General features: G+C 44.0%; 1 protein-coding gene across 3 annotated transcripts in view; it reads right to left on the reverse strand.

Moving 5' to 3' along the window:
* Positions 1-1545: 1545 nt before the first annotated feature.
* Positions 1546-18406, reverse strand: part of LOC120995434 (CYFIP-related Rac1 interactor A-like) — a 49958-nt gene continuing 33097 nt past the window's right edge. For all 3 annotated transcript variants that reach the window (XM_040424651.1, XM_040424650.1, XM_040424649.1), the window contains 7 exons: positions 17406-17542; positions 15675-15752; positions 15483-15599; positions 15054-15133; positions 6412-6538; positions 2729-2799; positions 1546-2642 (listed from right to left, as the gene is read on the reverse strand). In XM_040424651.1, the coding sequence (XP_040280585.1) occupies positions 2579-2642; positions 2729-2799; positions 6412-6538; positions 15054-15133; positions 15483-15599; positions 15675-15752; positions 17406-17542 (674 nt within the window). In that variant the 3' untranslated portion in view covers positions 1546-2578. The remainder of the gene's footprint in view (positions 2643-2728; positions 2800-6411; positions 6539-15053; positions 15134-15482; positions 15600-15674; positions 15753-17405; positions 17543-18406) is intronic.

An 18406-nucleotide genomic window follows, 5' to 3' on the forward strand; every position in this document is an offset into this window, starting at 1 on the left:
TGGAACAACTAGGGCTCTTCCTTTAGCTGGCAGCCCCACCAAACTAAATAATAGGGGGAAAAGGGCTTTGGTGATAACAGTTACTAAGACCCCAATAGTTACATTGGCTGTGCTCCAAAGATTCTGGGTGCAGATGGGAGAAACTTCCAGAATGTCAACCGTCACTGCATCATTCCCCCAATCTGGGCTTTTTGGCAGGGTGGCCAGAAAGAAGTCTCTCCTCTGTAAAAGACACATGAAACTTTTCAAAAAAGCAAGGATTCTTAGGCTGTGAGATACAAGATTCTCTGAAACAAAAATTGGCATCATCATGCTATGGGGGTGTTTTTCAACGACTAGGACAAGGAGACTTGTCAGGGTTGAGGGAAATCTGAATGGAGCAAAGCACAGAGATATTATTAATGAAAACCTGATCCAGAGTGCTCTGGACCCCAGACTGTGCCGAAGATGAAAGTGGCTGTCTACCGATGGTCCTCATCCAACCTGACAGAGCATGAGAGGATCTGCAGAGAAGAATAGCAGAAAATCCCCAAATCCAGGTATGCAAACCCTGTGGCATCATACCCAAGAACACTGGAGGCTGTAATCGCTGCCAAAGGTGATTCAACTAAGTACTGACTAAAGGGCCTGAATACTTATGTCACTGGAATGTTTTAGTTTTTCCTTTTCAATAAATTAGCAAATGTTCTGTTTTCACTCTATCATTATGGGGTATTAAGTGCAGAATGATGGAGAAAACAGAATAAAAAAAAAAGTTTTAGATCAAGTCTAAAATGTGAAAAAATGTAAAGGGTCTGAAGACTTTCCAAATCCATTGTGTATAGTTTTTTTTTTTTCCTGTGCAGAATGGGAACAAAAAATGGAGGGAGTGAACTGAAACTATGACCTTGTTGTGTAAATGAGCTCTAAGGTTTATCTACATAACTACTGTCAAATGAATGAAATTTGGAAAGAAAAACAAAAAACAGGCTCTATGAAAGACTATGGAAAGTTGACTTTATTTTAAGTTCCAGGGTGCTGGAGTGACCCCTTATATCTCTTTTTATCACTTTGTTTTGCGGTTTCACACTAGTTACTCGATGTTTTTTGTTCTTTACCCTCTGGACTTCCTGTGAGAAATAAATTTGAGGAGTGGTTTGTGGATTATTGCTAAATAATGATATATAATAGTAGCGTTCTATAATAATATATTGTGGAGGGTGTGGTATTGTGTTAAAAAAATGGGCTGCAAGCTTCCTGGATTGCTAAAGAATTGTATACTTATAACGTGAGGAAGAATTGTCCAAGCCAGTGTACCAGGGATCCTTTAATGCATGTTTAGTCTAAATGAATACTTTATTTTGTTGCTCAGGGTGGACTGAGGTCTTGCTGGATTACTGCAGATGTAGATGGGTCAGTAATAGTATATGTAAGCATTGTTCATTCACAAAAGTATAAAGCGACGTATAGCTTCCTATCTTTGGACCATGCCGCCCCCTGCTGGTGCTTGGTTTAATGCACTCACTGAAAGTGAGCAGAGGATTTCAGCAGACGCCACCAACCAACCAGAACAGGACATTTTATTGAATCGGATTTTAAGAGTCATCACTGGAGAGACAAGAAGCTCGAATGTCTCATGATACACAGAGTCTGGAGTCCTTGTAGAGTGTCCATGTGCATGTATTCATTGTACTTGTTCGGGTTATATCTTGGCACGTGTAACACTAAATACATTACTTTGATATATACAGTGTCTACACACACACACACACACGCACATATATATGTATATCAGGCTGCGGGATGACATAATCCACTATTCTACCTGATGACGGACATTTGTGCATATTTTTGTGTTTTTGGTTGAAACTCTGATCCAGGTTTATAGATAGACATGGCCCTGTCACCGGCATATTGCGTATAACATGAAAAGCTCTGGACACAGTGTGCTTGTAGGTATATATACAGCGCTATTTATAATAAAGTGTGCCCAGCACTTGCACATCTTATATCTGTGTCTGCTCATTGTTACCGTACCTGTCAGCAACGCTATGATGCTGTTGACGGATCTGTTCCAGAACGTTGTCTTGACACTCAAAGCTGTATCAATACACAGGACTCTAAAGGGCAACACGGAATAACCACATAACTCTGTGCTGTATGGAGGACTATAGGGTACAGTATCTGCAGAGTAGTACAAAGATAAAGTTGGGGTTCCTTCTTATAGAACACTGACAGTTACTGTCCTATAAAATCTATATATAGCCCTTTCACATACACAGCAATGCATGGGGATTGTACACTGTAAAGCTATTGTACAGAAATATTTGCAGATGTCTTTACAGAACAGTAATCGACATTAGACCAGTAGGGACATGGATGACTCTAGTACTCTGCAGGAAAGTCATGAACACAGACCACAGTGAAGCGCTGGTACAGGCCCCGCACAAGGATCATTGATGTTCACAACCTCACTACATGGTATGTCACCCTGTTCCAGCAGAATTAAGATTAGATGCAGGGTCAAGGCATCCACTTGATCAGAACCCATCTTCTCTCTCTCACACAGTGTTGGTGCATGGGGTAGACATGCAATGGCTCATTGGAGAAGAGCTCTGATCTGTTTAGATGTGGTGTCATCGTGGAGGTGACGGGTTGTATATCTAAGACATAGAACACAATAGTTGTTATAATATATGCCCTCCATTGTCCCTATCCAATCTCCTATTGTAAAAAACACTATACATACCGCAGAGCATTCAGTAGACCTTCTGTGCTTGTTGACGGCTGATCTTTTAGCACCTTGATGCAGCCTTTCATCTACAAACAAGACATATGGATACACAGATTTGACATTGATATTAAAGCGCACCTGTCAGCAGATTTGTACCTATGAAAGTGAGCTGTTACATGTGCTCTTGACAGCTGAAGGCATCTGTGTTGGTCCCATGTTCATATGTCAAAAATTAAGTTTTAATATATGCAAATTAGCTTCTAGGAGCAACAGGGGCATTGCCCTTGCACCTAGAGGCTCTACTATCTCTGTAACTGCTGCACCCTCAGCACTTTGACTTTAGGAGAAGTCAGGGCCAGGCGTCATCATGTTTCCACTGCCTGGCCCTGTCAATCATAGGGCAGAAGGCGCGGCAGTTGCAGAGAGAGCAGAGCCTCTAGGTGTACAGGCAATGCCCCGTTGCTCCTAGAGGCTCATTTGCATATATTAAAACTTCATATGAACATGGGACCAACACAGACGCCTTCAGCTGCCAAGTGCACATGGAACGGGTCAGCCAGTTTCATAGGTACAAATCTGCTGACAGACGCCCTTTAGCAGCATAACTAAGTTGCACAAGAATATTTACAGGTCACTGTTCCATAGGTTTTAAAAAAAACAAAAACAATGGGTTTGAATACCAATGGAGGGAAACCTGGCAAATTGAACCTTATATATGGCTTTGTCAACAAGCCACTCTGTGTACCCTGCTCCTTCTGCCAACCCATTCCTCATCTTCTTGATTGACAGGGCCAGGCGAGATGACTACGCAGGAAACTTGTCCCATCAATCATGGAGGGGGAGTGTCTGGCAGGGGAAGCAGGAGGAGGAAGGGTGCACAGTGTGGCTTAAGCCTGCCCTGAGTGCACGTAATTGCTTATTTGCATATGGATCAAAAGTACTTTTTTCTCCAGCGTGAATCAATTGATCGCTGTGAAAGTTATAACATTCAGTTGAATTAAGCTACTTTCACACTAGCGTTTTTACTGGATCCAGCAAGGTTCAGCAAAAACACTTCCATTACTGATAATACTGCATCCGTTATGAACAGATCTGATTGTATTATCTTTAACATTGCAAAGACAGATCCGTCATGAACTCCATTGAAAGTCAATGAAGGACGGATCTGTTTTCTATTGTGGCAGAGAAATCGGATCCATACCTATCGACTTGCATTGGGGGTCATGCTGGATCCATCTTGCTCCGCATCCCAGGACGGAAATCAAATTACAGAATGTTGCGGTTTGCTCTCCGGTCTGGGAACGCAACTAAACGGAACGGAATGCATTTTGGAGCATTCCGTTCTGTTCACTTCAGTTTTGTCTCCATTGACAATGAATGAGGACAAAACTGAAGCATATTTTTCCAGTATTTAGCCCCTATGTCGGATCTCAATACCGGAAAACTAAAACGCTAGTGTGAAAGTAGCTTTAGCCGTACAAGATATCATGCCTGGTTTAACAGTGAATTTTCTGGTGACAAACTCACTTTCAAATTTTTGATTGACTATAGTGGAGATGTTATTCTTCCACATTTTCTTTGCTAGAAAATGTTTGCTGTCAGCCTCACAGTACACCAGGAACAGAACTTTACCTTAATCATTTAAAAAACATGTAGAAAAGAAAGAATAAAACATAAGCTTTCACTGAACTGTTCCTAAGGCCTCTTTCACACGGCCGTTTTTTTTTTCCGTTTTGCGGGCCGTTTTTTGCGGTCCGTATACGGAACCATTCATTTCAATGGTTCCGCAAAAAAAACGGAATGTGTTCCGTATGCATTCCGTTTCCGTATTTCCGTTTTTCCGTTCCGTTTAAAGATAGAACATGTCCTATATTTGGCCGCAAATCACGTTCCGTTGCTCCATTAAAGTCTATGGGTCCGCAAAAAAACGGAATGCATACGGAAATTCATCCGTATGTCTTCCGTATCCGTTCCGCTTTTTGCGGAACCATCTATTGAAAATGTTATGCCCAGCCCAATTTTTTCTATGAAATTACTGTACACTGTATATGCCATACGGAAAAACGGAACGGAAACACAACGGAAACAAAAAACGGAACAACGGATCCGTTTAAAACGGACCGCAAAACACTGAAAAAGACATACTGTCGTGTGAAAGAGGCCTAACAGTGAGGACCATGATTGATTTGTAATTGTGAAATCTGCAGCATAATACAGGGGCACTAGGTTTCTGAGGACATACGATTGAAATTCTGAAAAATCCTCTAAGTTTTGTAGAGTATAACATTTGCAAATCCAACCGTTTCTCAAGTTAAGAAAAAAAAAAAAAACGTTGTGATGATAAGAGCTCTATCTGTAAACAGAAACCAGTAGGAGGCGACTCCTTTCCGGTCATATGAGAGTGATCAGTAAGCACTGTATGCAGCATCTTCAGAAAGACACCAGTATCACACAGTCCAGTCCATTCATCAGATCACTTTAGATGCTTTTTCACTGGTTACAGTGGCAGTATAATAAACTAGTGTTTTCATAAATTCTCCAACATAAATGATTAAAACATTTAGGCTGGGTGCATATATATCAGTTATGTATGGACAGTCTTATTTTTCTGTGGAGCCAGACACAACTGTTAGGTATCTCTAGATGGAAAAACGTTTTTCCGTCTGGCGCTGTTTGTTATTAGAACTGATGCGTGTGTGTGTGTGACCGTCCTCATAGAAAAGTATGGGATCAGTTCTGGCTTCAGTTTTCCTCCAGCATTTTATGCATCACAGTGGAGGGAAACTGATCCGGATCACTGGATGTATGTGAAGTGTGCCTTACTCTAGTCCTACCAGTTTTCACAGACACAAACATTTATAATGGATGGACACAGCGATAAAGGGAAATACGGTTAGATAACATTTCTATGCCTGCTAAGCTGGGCATGACAATGCTGTAAAGGTACGGCCACGCTGTCAGGTTTCTGTATGCAGTTTTGCAAGCCAAAACCAGGAGTAAATTCAAAAAAGAGGAGAAGTCATATTTGTCTTTTATAGCTTCTCTCCTTTTATGATCCACTCCTGATTTTGGCTTCCAAAACTGCATTTAGAAACCTGTACCATAGTTGCCAACTGTCCCAAATTTGGGACTGTCCCTGATTTTCGAGACAATCCTGGCAAATTTGGTCTGTCCCTGGCCATAAGTGGGAGTTTCCAGGCGGAGTCTGGGCGTTCCCAGGGACCGAGTTCCCCGATTTTACCAACCTAAACGTTGTAAAGTATGCTGTAGCCTAACAAGTATGTGAGCAGTGGGCAGGACAGTGCCACCAAGTCCAAATCTCATGTGTGCCATGGTTGCATGCACATGGCATGGTGGCTGTACAGGACTCCATGCACTGGGTGACACATGTAAAGAGCTATTTTCCACTAGAAGCAGTGTTTATAAGGAAGTAATGCTCAATAAATGCAACCTGCTGCTGAAGCATGCTAGGAAAAATACCTCCATATGCCTCTGTATGAAAGCAAGGGTATACAGCGGCAGAGTAAGGGTACCAAGCACATCCACAGTAGTCCTATTACGACTTATTGATCTGCAATAAAGCCTTGTCTAGGAGGCCCTACTTTATATGGTAGGTACAGCCTATCTATAATAGTTTAGGGAAGGGAATATAAATTTACCATCTTTATAAACCCACTAAATGAATTTCACATACTTACATCAATTTTGGAGGTTTTAGCAAATGCTCCAACGGGATGCACATGATCATACAGAATGATAACACCAACCATCACGCGCATACAGAACAGAAGTGTTTCTGTACTGGTAAAGCGGCTGCGGTATCCTCTACAGTGCAGGGAAATAAGAAAGAAAATGATGATTACCAGTGTGTTATGTGTCATTTCAAGTCTAAATCTCTACAGGGTTAAATATTTTAGTGAAATTTGAAAATCCATGAAATGCAAGAATTAAACAGATAAAATGTCATGCACTAGATGCAGTCCTGCTGGTGATTTCCCATCTGAAACCCTGATGCAGCAGATATGTAGCATTTCATCAGGGATCAGCAATCTTCGGCACTCCAGCTACTGTGAAACTACAACTCCCACCATTCACACTTGCTCTGCTGTTCTTGTAACTTCCATAGAAGTGAAAGGAGTATTCTGGGAGTTGTAGTTTTAGAACAGCAGGCATGCTGGGGGTTGCTAATCCCTGTATTACATGATCATGTGTGGGAAGCAGCCTTCGCAGTGGCTATGAGCTCTGGCTAATAGAGGTAACTCGACATGATATCTGCTGACCATCCACATCTGAAGCATGTTGATGAGGTTTCCATAACCCTGTTCAGATGCATCAATTTTTTTTATCAGTGCAGTAAAATAGTCTCTGCCATGGTATGCCACTTATTCAGGACAGGAGCTCAGAGGATTGACCCTAGTGCTACACTTCTGGGTAGTGGTGCATGAACAGTCGCTGCTCCAGAAGCAGAGCATCTCAAAGCAACTGCTCAGGCGCACAATTATTAATCCACCGGCAGGGGGGGAGCTTATCCAGCAGCGGGGACAGCCCCTCACAGGTGAAGAACTCTTGTTAATGAGACAAATTGATTTGTACAAACTGATTTGCTCACCTCTAATTGGCGCCATTGAATGACGATGGGGCTAATCCTCATGCAAATTTAATGCAGATCCTCAACAGAAATCCAGTAATGCAGCGTAAGATTTCTGTTGCTTTGCTAGCTTACATTTAAAGGGAACCTGTCACCTCAAAAATGCATCTACACCCGCCAGCAGTACCTCATAGTAGCCCGCAGCCTGTTAATAATCATATGTTTCATCCTGTTGTCCGATGCTGCATAAGTTAAAAAAACGCGGTTTTATTCTCCATCAGTGCTATAGTGCCGGCCAGCTTGAAGTCAAGGGGGCAGCGGCCTCCTTGCTTCAAGTCAAGGTAACCACACCCCCTAACCGTCCCTTCTTGCCTGAGAGTGACAGCATGGAGTGTGGGCGCGATTCCCCAAGTCTCGCGCATGCGCGGTGCGCTCTGTAGTAATGCGCTATCCCATCTCCTGCTGCCGCTGTTAGCCGGGTTTCAGCGGCACAATGCGCACGCTCCATGCTGTCACTCAGGCAAGAGGGGACGGTTAGGGGCCGTGGTTACCTTGACTTGAAGCAAGGAGGCCGCTGCCCCCTTGACTTCAAGCTGGCCGGCACTATAGGGCTGATGGAGAATAAAACTGCGTTTTTTGAACTTACGCAGCATCGGACAACAGGATGAAACATGATTATTAACAGGCTGCGGGCTACTATAAGGTACTGCTGGCGGGTGTAGATGCAATTTTGAGGTGACAGGTTCCCTTTAAATTCCTCAACATTTTTAAGACCTCTGTTTGCTGTCAAGGGAGGAAATCATTCTTGTTTATACCCATAGGCTGAAAATCTATTCAGGTCTAGGCAATCCTCTGGCAGCAGAGGCAGCAGCAAACACATCTCTCCTGTTCTGTTCGTTACAATGAATCAGTGTAGAATGTATTAGTCTGGAGTCCAGACTGTGTGGGTTTTCACACTAGATGTAAAGAAAATTCTTATTTCATTAAAGCAAGTATACATTTCGAAAATGGCGAGAAATGAAAATACAAAGGGGGAGATTTATCAAACTGGTGTAAAGTAGAACTGGCTTAGTTGCCCATAGCAACCAATCAGATTCCACCTTTCATTTTCCAAAGGAGCTGTGAAAAACGAAAGGTGGAATCTGATTGGTTGCTATGGGCAACTAAACCTGTTCTACTTCACACCAGTTTAGTAAATCTCTCCCAAAGTATATCATAAAGTTGTAGAACATTTTCTTATACAATAATTATGCTATCTAAACATAAAGCAGAACACAAAACCCATAATCCTACTAAAGATCTTTTGACTATCTATTTGTATAACTGTAAGAAAATTCATGATACTTTGCTGTGATGGATGCTTATAATATTATTGAATTAATACACTGCTCAAAAAAATAAAGGGAACACTTAAACAACACAACGTAACTCCAAGTCAATCACACTTCTGTGAAATCAAACTGTCCACTTAGGAAGCAACACTGAGTGACAATCAATTTCACATGCTGTTGTGCAAATGGGATAGACAACAGGTGGAAATTATAGGCAATTAGCAAGACACCCCCAATAAAGGAGTGGTTCTACAGGTGGTGACCTCAGACCACTTCTCAGTTCCTATGCTTCCTGGCTGATGTTTTGGTCACTTTTGAATGCTGGCGGTGCTTTCACTCTAGTGGTAGCATGAGACGGAGTCTACAACCCACACCGGTGGCTCAGGTAGTGCAGCTTATCCAGGATGGCACATCAATGCGAGCTGTGGCAAGAAGGTTTGCTGTGTCTGTCAGCGTAGTGTCCAGAGCATTGAGGCGCTACTAGGAGACAGGCCAGTACATCAGGAGACGTGGAGGAGGCCGTAGGAGGGCAACAACCCAGCAGCAGGACGGCTACTTCCGCCTTTGTGCAAGGAGGAACAGGAGGAGCACTGCCAGAGCCCTGCAAAATGACCTCCAGCAGGCCACAAATGTGCATGTGTCTGCTCAAACGGTCAGAAACAGACTCCATGAGGGTGATATGAGGGCCCGACGTCCACAGGTGGGGGTTGTGCTTACAGCCCAACACCGTGCAGGACGTTTGGCATTTAACAGAGAACACCAAGATTGGCAAATTCGCCACTGGCGCCCTGTGCTCTTCACAGATGAAAGCAGGTTCACACTGAGCACATGTGACAGAGTCTTGAGACGCCGTGGAGAACGTTCTGCTGCCTGCAACATCCTCCAGCATGACCGGTTTGGCATTGGGTCAGTAATGGTGTGGGGTGGTATTTCTTTGGAGGGCCGCACAGCCCTCCATGTGCTTGCCAGAGGTAGCCTGACTGCCATTAGGTACCGAGATAAGATCCTCAGACCCCTTGTGAGACCATATGCTGGTGCGGTTGGCCCTGGGTTCCTCCTAATGCAAGACAATGCTAGACCTCATGTGGCTGGAGTGTGTCAGCAGTTTCTGCAAGACGAAGGCATTGATGCTATGGACTGGCCCGCCCGTTCCCCAGATCTGAATCCAATTGAGCACATCTGGGACATCATGTCTCGCTCTATCCACCAAAGTCACGTTGCACCACAGACTGTTCAGGAGTTGGCAGATGCTTTAGTCCAGGTCTGGGAGGAGATCCCTCAGGAGACCGTCCGCCACCTCATCAGGAGCATGCACAGGCGTTGTAGGGAGGTCATACAGGCACGTGGAGGCCACACACACTACTGAGCCTCATTTTGACTTGTTTTAAGGACATTACATCAAAGTTGGATCAGCCTGTAGTGTGTTTTTCCACCTAAATTTTGAGTGTGACTCCAAATCCAGACCTCCATGGGTTGAAAAATTTGATTTCCATTTTTTTTATTTTTGTGTAAATTTGTTGTCAGCACATTCAACTATGTAAAGAACAAAGTATTTCAGAAGAATATTTAATTAATTCAGATCTAGGATGTGTTATTTTTGTGTTCACTTTATTTTTTTGAGCAGTGTATTATTAAAGGGGTTTTCTGGCAGTTTACAGGGGTTTTTCGCCCATATACAGTATATTGATGACCTATCCTCAGGATAGGTCATCAATATCTGATCGGTGGGGGTCCAACACCCAGGGCCGGATTAACGTAGGGGCGGATGGAGCTGCAGCTCCAGGCCCCTGCATGAAAATAGGCCCAGCAGCCCGCATACAGGGCCGGACTGGCACGGCCGTTAGGCCGGTAGCCTTGACTGCTGCGCGGCCGTGCCGACAGTGAGGAGGCTCCTTGGCTGGTGCAGTATATTACACAGAGGGACTGACAGAGAGAGGAGCCATCCCCGGCCCCGCCCCCAACAGCAGGCTCCAGCACGGACATTGCCCGGAGCCTGACTCCTCCCACACATGTGACTGATCACATGATCATGACATCACGGAAGGTCCTTTAGCCTGCTAGCTGCTGCTTGTGCAGAGCTGTCATCCGGCTGTTCAGGGCTGTGTATCAGGTAGGACTCGGAGGCTGAGTACAGAGTACAGTCATAGCACACATCCCCTATAACAGTGCATCATCCATAGGTCCCCCATAACAGTGCCAACCACAGATCCCCATAACAATGCCATCCACAGATCCCCCATAACAGTGCCATCCACAGATCCCCATAACAGTGTCATCCATAGATCCCCTCCATAACAGCGTGATCCACAGATCCCCCATAACAGTGCCAACCACAGATCCTTCATAACCGTGCCATCCACAGATCCTGTATAACAGTGCCATCCGCAGATCCCCCATAACAGTGCAGGGGTGTGGAAATTAAAAAAAAACCTACTTGTCGAAGGACTAAAGCAGGGGCTCGATCTACTTGTCCCTCATGACAACCTACTTGTCCTGATACAAAAAATTATTTTAAATCAAAACCTTATTTCAATGCACCGCCATGCTTCCTTATGCAGGGATGGGTGGCTGGCTTGCGTTCCAGCCTTTGTGGTGTGAAATGACTCTAAGTTTAGTCCTCGTTCACACCAGATGATTCTGTCCAGAATGCCTACATGGCGGTCGGCTCACTATGTTGTGGGGCAGGAGGGGGCGTGACAATCCATTGAAGTGAATGGCACCGTAGCCACAGGCGATCGGATGCACGGGATCGCAAGGCACAATTATGCCTAAGGTCCGGTCACAAGGCTGCTTGCAGCATTTTGTTTGGACTGGACCGCAGGCATAATGTGCCTTGCGATCCTGTGCAGCCGATCGCATTGCAGCCGTTGGGCATGGTTATGGTGCCAATCACTTCAACAGACCACTACGCCCCCTCCTGCCCCACAATACAGTTAGCCGGCCGCGGTGCAGGGCATTCTGGACAGAATCAGGCCGGAACGCACTGCCTGGTGTGAACGAGGCCTTAATGTGATTACAGCAATTAGTTTAGTGCACACTCTTGCTAATCTTAGCACATTACTACCCGTGCCTCTAGGTGGTTTAGGCAAACTAGCTGCTGATGTGGCATGGAAAGGACCCCCTCACCTTCCCAGTTTGACAACACATGCAGAAAGGGGGTCCACTGAGGGATGCTGGCAGAGGTGAGAGTTCTATCAATGCCCCCGGCTCTGTAACGGCTCTGTCACTGCTCCTCCCCCAGAACCTTTCATTGCTCCACCCCTCCAGCTCTGTAATTTCTTCTTCCCCACGCTGTCACTACACCACGCCCCGCCCCCCCTTCCCACTCTGTCACCGCGGCTGCGTCACTGCTCTTAGAGATGGGAAGTTCGGATCTTTTTCATGAATCGGTTCATTTGAATCAGTTCACTCAAAAGAACCGATTCATGAATCGGATCTTCAGTTCACTTCCTGAGCCGGCAGAAGCAAGTGAACCGAAGATCAAAGCGCATGCTCAGCTCATCGAATCTTCGGTTCACTTCCTGAGTCGGCTCTCAAGTGAACCGAAGGTTAGGAGGGACTCGCTCCTGGCAAACACAGCTCTGCTGCAGTGAATGCCGTGGAGCAGACTGTGATGTAGTGGCTATAGTTATTGCAGGGACTCAGATAATTGTCTGAGAGTTTTAGTTAAAAGAATCGTGTCACCGAGTCCCTACCAGGCTTCCTGCTCTGCTACACTGCTGCATGCACCCTGTACACACACAGCTCTGCTACATGCTATACTAGCTCTGCTACATGCTACACACAGCTCTGCTACATGCTATACTAGCTCTGCTACATGCTATACTAGCTCTGCTACATGCTACACACAGCTCTGCTACATGCTATACTAACTCTGCTACATGCTACACACAGCTCTGCTACATGCTACACACAGCTCTGCTACATGCTACACACAGCTCTGCTACATGCTACACACAGCTCTGCTACATGCTACACACAGCTCTGCTACATGCTATACTAGCTCTGCTACATGCTATACTAGCTCTGCTACATGCTACACACAGCTCTGCTACATGCTACACACAGCTCTGCTACATGCTACACACAGCTCTGCTACATGCTATACTAGCTCTGCTACATGCTACACACAGCTCTGCTACATGCTATACTAGCTCTGCTACATGCTCCCCCCCCCACCATGGGGGTTCTACAAAAGAGCTATCGTGGGGCAAAATTCATATTCGTGTTTAAACACGTGTTTTAAAATGAATGCTTTCGCCTTTTATAAACAAGTAAATAAGGACACAATGCTGTGGGGCTGGTGTGCAACTTTTTCCAGGGCTGGTTTTTATCCCCAGCCCGGCCCTGCCCGCATAGGCCAACCGGAGCTAGGCCTGCATAGGCCAACCGGAGCTAGGCCCGCATAGGCCGCCTCGCTGAGGTTGCCTGGCGGCCGCCCCGCAACCCTTTAGTAGGACCGAACCGTGCCGACTGTCAGATGATGACAGGGCCGGCGCGCAAATCTCCCAGGCCGGCCCTTTACAGAACTCACCAGGACAGTGACAGCTGACAGATCAGGTGACAGGTCAGCCGTGCACGCCGCGCTGCGTTGTCACGTCAGACTCCTCCCCTGGGGCCTAGGCCATGCCGTAAAGTGAAAGACCGTGACGGCTGCTGCGCGCTGGAAGTTCAAAATTCTTCCTGCGTGGAGTCAGGGGTGCTGCCAGCGGTGAGTCGCGTTCAGCAGCCTTCAGTGTACTGCCCAGAAAACAACTCCTAGGCGGTAAGTAAATCAGCATTGGCTCACCTCACCTATTATACTGTATACTGTATAATTTATACATGTCATTCAGGAGCATGGAAAAGCTGGGTGATGATTTTTTTCACCTAGCTTTTCCATGCTCCTGAATTGCATATCTGCTTATAGGCATATATATCTTTATAATAGCTGAGCCTGATCTATTATAAACAGATATGCCATTCAGGAGCATGGAAAAGCTAAGTGAGAAATAGTCACCTAGCTCTTCAATGCTCCTGAGTGGTATATCTGCTTATAATAGATCAGGTATTACAAACAGATATACCTAAAGGCAGATCTGCCATTCAGGAGCATGGAAAAGCTAGGTGACTGTTTCTCACCTAGCTTTTCCATGCTCCTGAATGGCAGATCTGCATATAATAGCTTGGCTATTATAAACATGTATGCATATAAGCAGATATGCCATTCAGGAGCATGGAAAAGCTGGGTGACTATTTCTTGCCTACCTATCTTTTCCAAGCTCCTCAATGGCAGATCTGCTTATAATAGATTAGCTTTTATAAACACATATGCCATTCAGGAGCACGGAAAAGCTAGACGTGAATAGCTTTTTCATGCTCCTGAATGACATATCCAGCAGCGCTAGTTAACTCCTTGGGGGGTGGCTATATATAATATAGATGGCTGTATATTTAAACTGTGGCCAGAGATGTACACTTAGGCTAAGTTCACACAGCAGATTTTTCACACGCAAACCCGTGCGTAAATCTGCTTCAAAATTACGCATGAACTTTAGTCCAATAGACTTGAATGGGATTACGTAGACCCGTTCACACTTCAAACTTTATGCATGCGTATTTTCACATGTGTAATTTTGCGTAAATTCACACTTTATTTGTGCTATAAAAAGTTGCTCTGCGTTGCGTTTTCATTTTCTATAAAAAGGCCCATTAAAATCTTCTGCACCAGGCCCATGATGCTCTTAATCCGGCCCTGCCAACACCCAGGACCCCAGCTGATCAGCTATTTGACGAGGAGGTGGTGCTTATCTTTACACTGTATGTCATCTCTTGTGGACCGTTGGCATAATGTAATTACAAGCACTCACTCCATTCACTTGAATGGAGCGAGTACTTGTATTACACTGTGCTTGCAAGATGAAGTGCAATGTAATGAACAGGAAGCGGCGCTCGCATGGAGTGCTGTCTCCTCTTCAGACAGCTGGCGGAGGTCCTGAGGACAGGTCATCAATATATACAGTGTATAGCCGGACAACCCCTTTAATATTGATGACCTATCCTCAGGATAGCTCATCAATATCTGATAAGTGGGGATCTGACTCCCAGCACATCCTTCAGAACAGCTGTTTGAAGAGGCTGCAGCACTTTGGTGAGCACAGTGGCCTCTTCAAACAGCTAATTGGCGGGGGTGCTGGGTGTCAGAAACCCAGTTATCAGGTATTGATGATCTATCCTGAGGATAGGCCATCAATACCAAACTCCCAAAAAAACTCTTTACGGGAATATTTGAATATTTTATCACCTTAGGGGCTCTATATCCCAGGTAAAGCCACTGTCAAGTTTGTTAGTCTTCTCTAATCCAGGGGTTAATCAGGCTTGGATTACAATGACAGGGTGAGAACGTAGAATGATTAGGAGTGACATATGTGTGAGTACTTACGGCGTTTCCAGCATGACTCTGCACACACAGGCCATTGTGCTCAGGCAGTCTGTTGTGTCCTCAATTGGCAAAGACTTGTTCTACAGAAAATTACAATTAGTATGTAGTCATCAGTTTATGTGTCCGGGGCATCACACAATCCCCACAATGGAGATATTGCAGCCATCATTCAGACTTGGTAAACCTCTATATCTACCACAATATGCTCTTTTATTTCTAAATACAGTGAGACCACTACAGTTTTTGCATTGAAAGTGGTCTTCTAGGGTGGCGGTATTTTCAGAGAAAATGTCCAGTATGGAACTGAAAATCTGGTCTGGAAAAAGGATTGATCTTCTCAAAGAAGTGAAGAGGTTTAAGTGCTACAGTTCCCAAATTCAATTCCACAATTCAATATCACCAGCCGTTGCTTTATACTACCTTGCTCACCTCAGAGACAAACTTAGTGGTCGCATTGCTCAGAGTTTTCAGCATAGGAGTGGCATCCGCGTAAAACAGGGACATGCGATTGGCCATTTCATTGTTAACATCGCAGTCAGCATCCACCTGAGACACATAAAACTCTCCTTAGAACTAATGAATTACTTGAGTTGAATTGATCATAAATCATGTAGACATTACCTGGAAATTGTTCAGCCGGTTGCGACTCACAGTCCTTCTATAGTAGCTAAAGTCATTTTGTATTGCAGGATTTGTCATCTAAGGAGAAAGAACATGTACATTACATGTCAGGCTACTAAACAATACAGTGATCCCTCAAGATACAATATTTTCAACATACAATGGTCATTTCTAACCCATCGTAAGATGAAACCAGACTCAACATACAATGCCGCAGACTCATAGCCAACCAATGCAGGCCACTTCTCTGGTAAAATAGCAGCTATTCCTGACTGGTATAGGTAAGGACTTGTTTTATCTGTCTTTGTTATCTGCTTATTTTTCAGAAATCTTAATTTTCTCTTATCTTGGATGACATTTTGGGGCTTTGGAACCGATTACTCAACTCACAATGGTTTCAACATACAATAAATGTCGTGGAACAAATTAATATTGTAACTTGAGGGACCACTGTATATCACATATTGTATGAAGAAACGATTAGAAAAGAAATATGGTTAATAATGGTTAACACTGATAAAAATATTATTATTAATAATAGAATTGATTAAATATTATTAATTGAAAATGAATCTGTATAGAAAAGAATTGTATGAAAATGAGCCTCAATTCAAAAGTATTTTTTATTTTTTTGTAAAGACTTGCTTTCCCCATAAAATAACAAATCTGGAACAACATTTCAGAACTGTACATAGTGCCCTTCTTCTGTTAATCCTCCTGAAAATGTATGAATACATTCAGAACTGGGTGTTAGCATTTGCCTTGTCAGTAAGATGTGCCAGACCTGACTGGACAGTGTCAAACTCTGTAGGCATACACCTCACTGACAATGCTAACACCCAATTGTCAATTTCTTCCTACATATCATGGGAAAACAGCACAGTGGTTTTATGAAAAGATGCTTCAATATTGGTATTTCATTGAGATTACAAGTATGTATGCGGACCCATTCATTTTGATGAGACCGCAAAAGAAACGGGCAGCGCACCATGTGCTGTCCGCATTCATATGTCCTTTCTATGGGCCCCGCAAAAGAGATAGAACATGTCCTATTCTTGCCCATATTTGCGGACCAGAATAGGCAAAATGTGGAAGGCACGTGGCCGGTATCTGTATTTTGTGGACACGCAAAAACGGAAACGGTCATGTGAATGAGCCCTAAGTTAATTACATCACACTTACAGATACCATTTTCTTCTAAAATATGGCCAAAGTGTCAAAACTATTTCTTGGTAATCACATACCGGAATACAAAGTAGATCTATGAGAGTACTGAGACAGTAGCAAAATGGCCAACTCCTAAGCTGAGACTCATCTTTACTTTATCACAACTTGTTGCATTTGAATATGTACTAACCACATGGACAGCAAATTTTTTAAATTAATTCCTTAAACCAAACGTGTCTGTAAATTTCTTCTGCCTAGAGCAGATAGTGGGGGAGAAGCCGAGCTCTCTGGTATATATATTTACAGTATATGATTTGGAGCAGGATTCTGAGTAAAAAGCTGAGTAGATCTTGACAGGACTCCTAGGAGAGACAGTGAGAGTCCTGATTACCCCGCCCACAAACAGTGATTGACAACCTTCTGTGTACACACACTGAGACAGGGGGAGCTGTCAATCAGATAGGGCATCTGACACTTCACTGTAATGGAGTAGAACTATATAATATTAGTAAACCTTATATAGGTAAATAAAATTAATAAAAAAAATGGCTGGTTTCCTCATACCTTGAGCTCGTCGAAGCTGAGGGTGAAGTGCAGGATTTCAGCAAACTGTTTGGCCAGGGCCTGCTCTCTTTCCAGGTGCTGTGTTGGAGCATATGGGGGTGATGTAAGAGCTTCCAGGAGGCTGTGCAGTGCATTTTCTGTAGGAAAAAACATGCCAGTACGATATCTTTGAGAAAATGTTTACATTTTGCAATGTTGGTGAGTTACAACATTGTAATACTGCATTGAGTGTATAATGCTAATTGCAGATTGGGGTGTATGTATGTTTATTATCCAGTGATAGGTTTCAATTGCTCACACATGATTATATATTCCATAGATCCAGAGACAATGTATATTGTATAGATTCCCTGCAAATTTATACTTTGTCACTGTTTGTTCCGCTTTTAATATATTTAAAAGCTATTAGCACTTTTTTGCAACCATATTTTGTCACGGACGTTCCCGCGACAGGTGGCAGAAGATCGATGAGACCGGCAACACGTGGTTTGATCTGACATGTTTTCCGTTTGGATCAAATGACGTCTGTGTTGATTCTGGTGCTTGCCACACCTTCTTTCCCCAGGTGTGGCTATTAGGGTCATGTATCCTTCTCTATTTAAGTTGCTTCTCCCACAATGCTGTGCGATTTATAGCTTCTGTTTGGACCTTTGGATAGATTGTGATTTGGATCTCGGCTGAGTTCCTGGTGCTTTCATTGCTCCTTTGAAGTTAAGTCTTTCCTTTCCCTTTTTTATTTTGTTTGGGTTCTGTGTGTTGCATTTCCCTATTGTTTGTATTAGGCCTTAAGGAGACTCCTGTTCGTCCTTCCTTTTGGAGGAACAGGTAGTCTCGTCCCTGCCATTAGTACCAGGGTCCTATAGGGCTTGATAGGACTCTAGGTATTCCTGCGTATGAACTCACCTACCTTTGGGGTCTGTTCATACTGGTAGTCAGTCAGGATTTTGGTTAGGATTTTCACTAGGAGGTGTCCATTTTCCTTCCCTAGTTCTCAGGCCTGA

This window comes from Bufo bufo, chromosome 3, assembly GCF_905171765.1.
Source record: "Bufo bufo chromosome 3, aBufBuf1.1, whole genome shotgun sequence".
In the NCBI taxonomy this organism is placed as follows: Eukaryota; Metazoa; Chordata; class Amphibia; order Anura; family Bufonidae; genus Bufo; species Bufo bufo.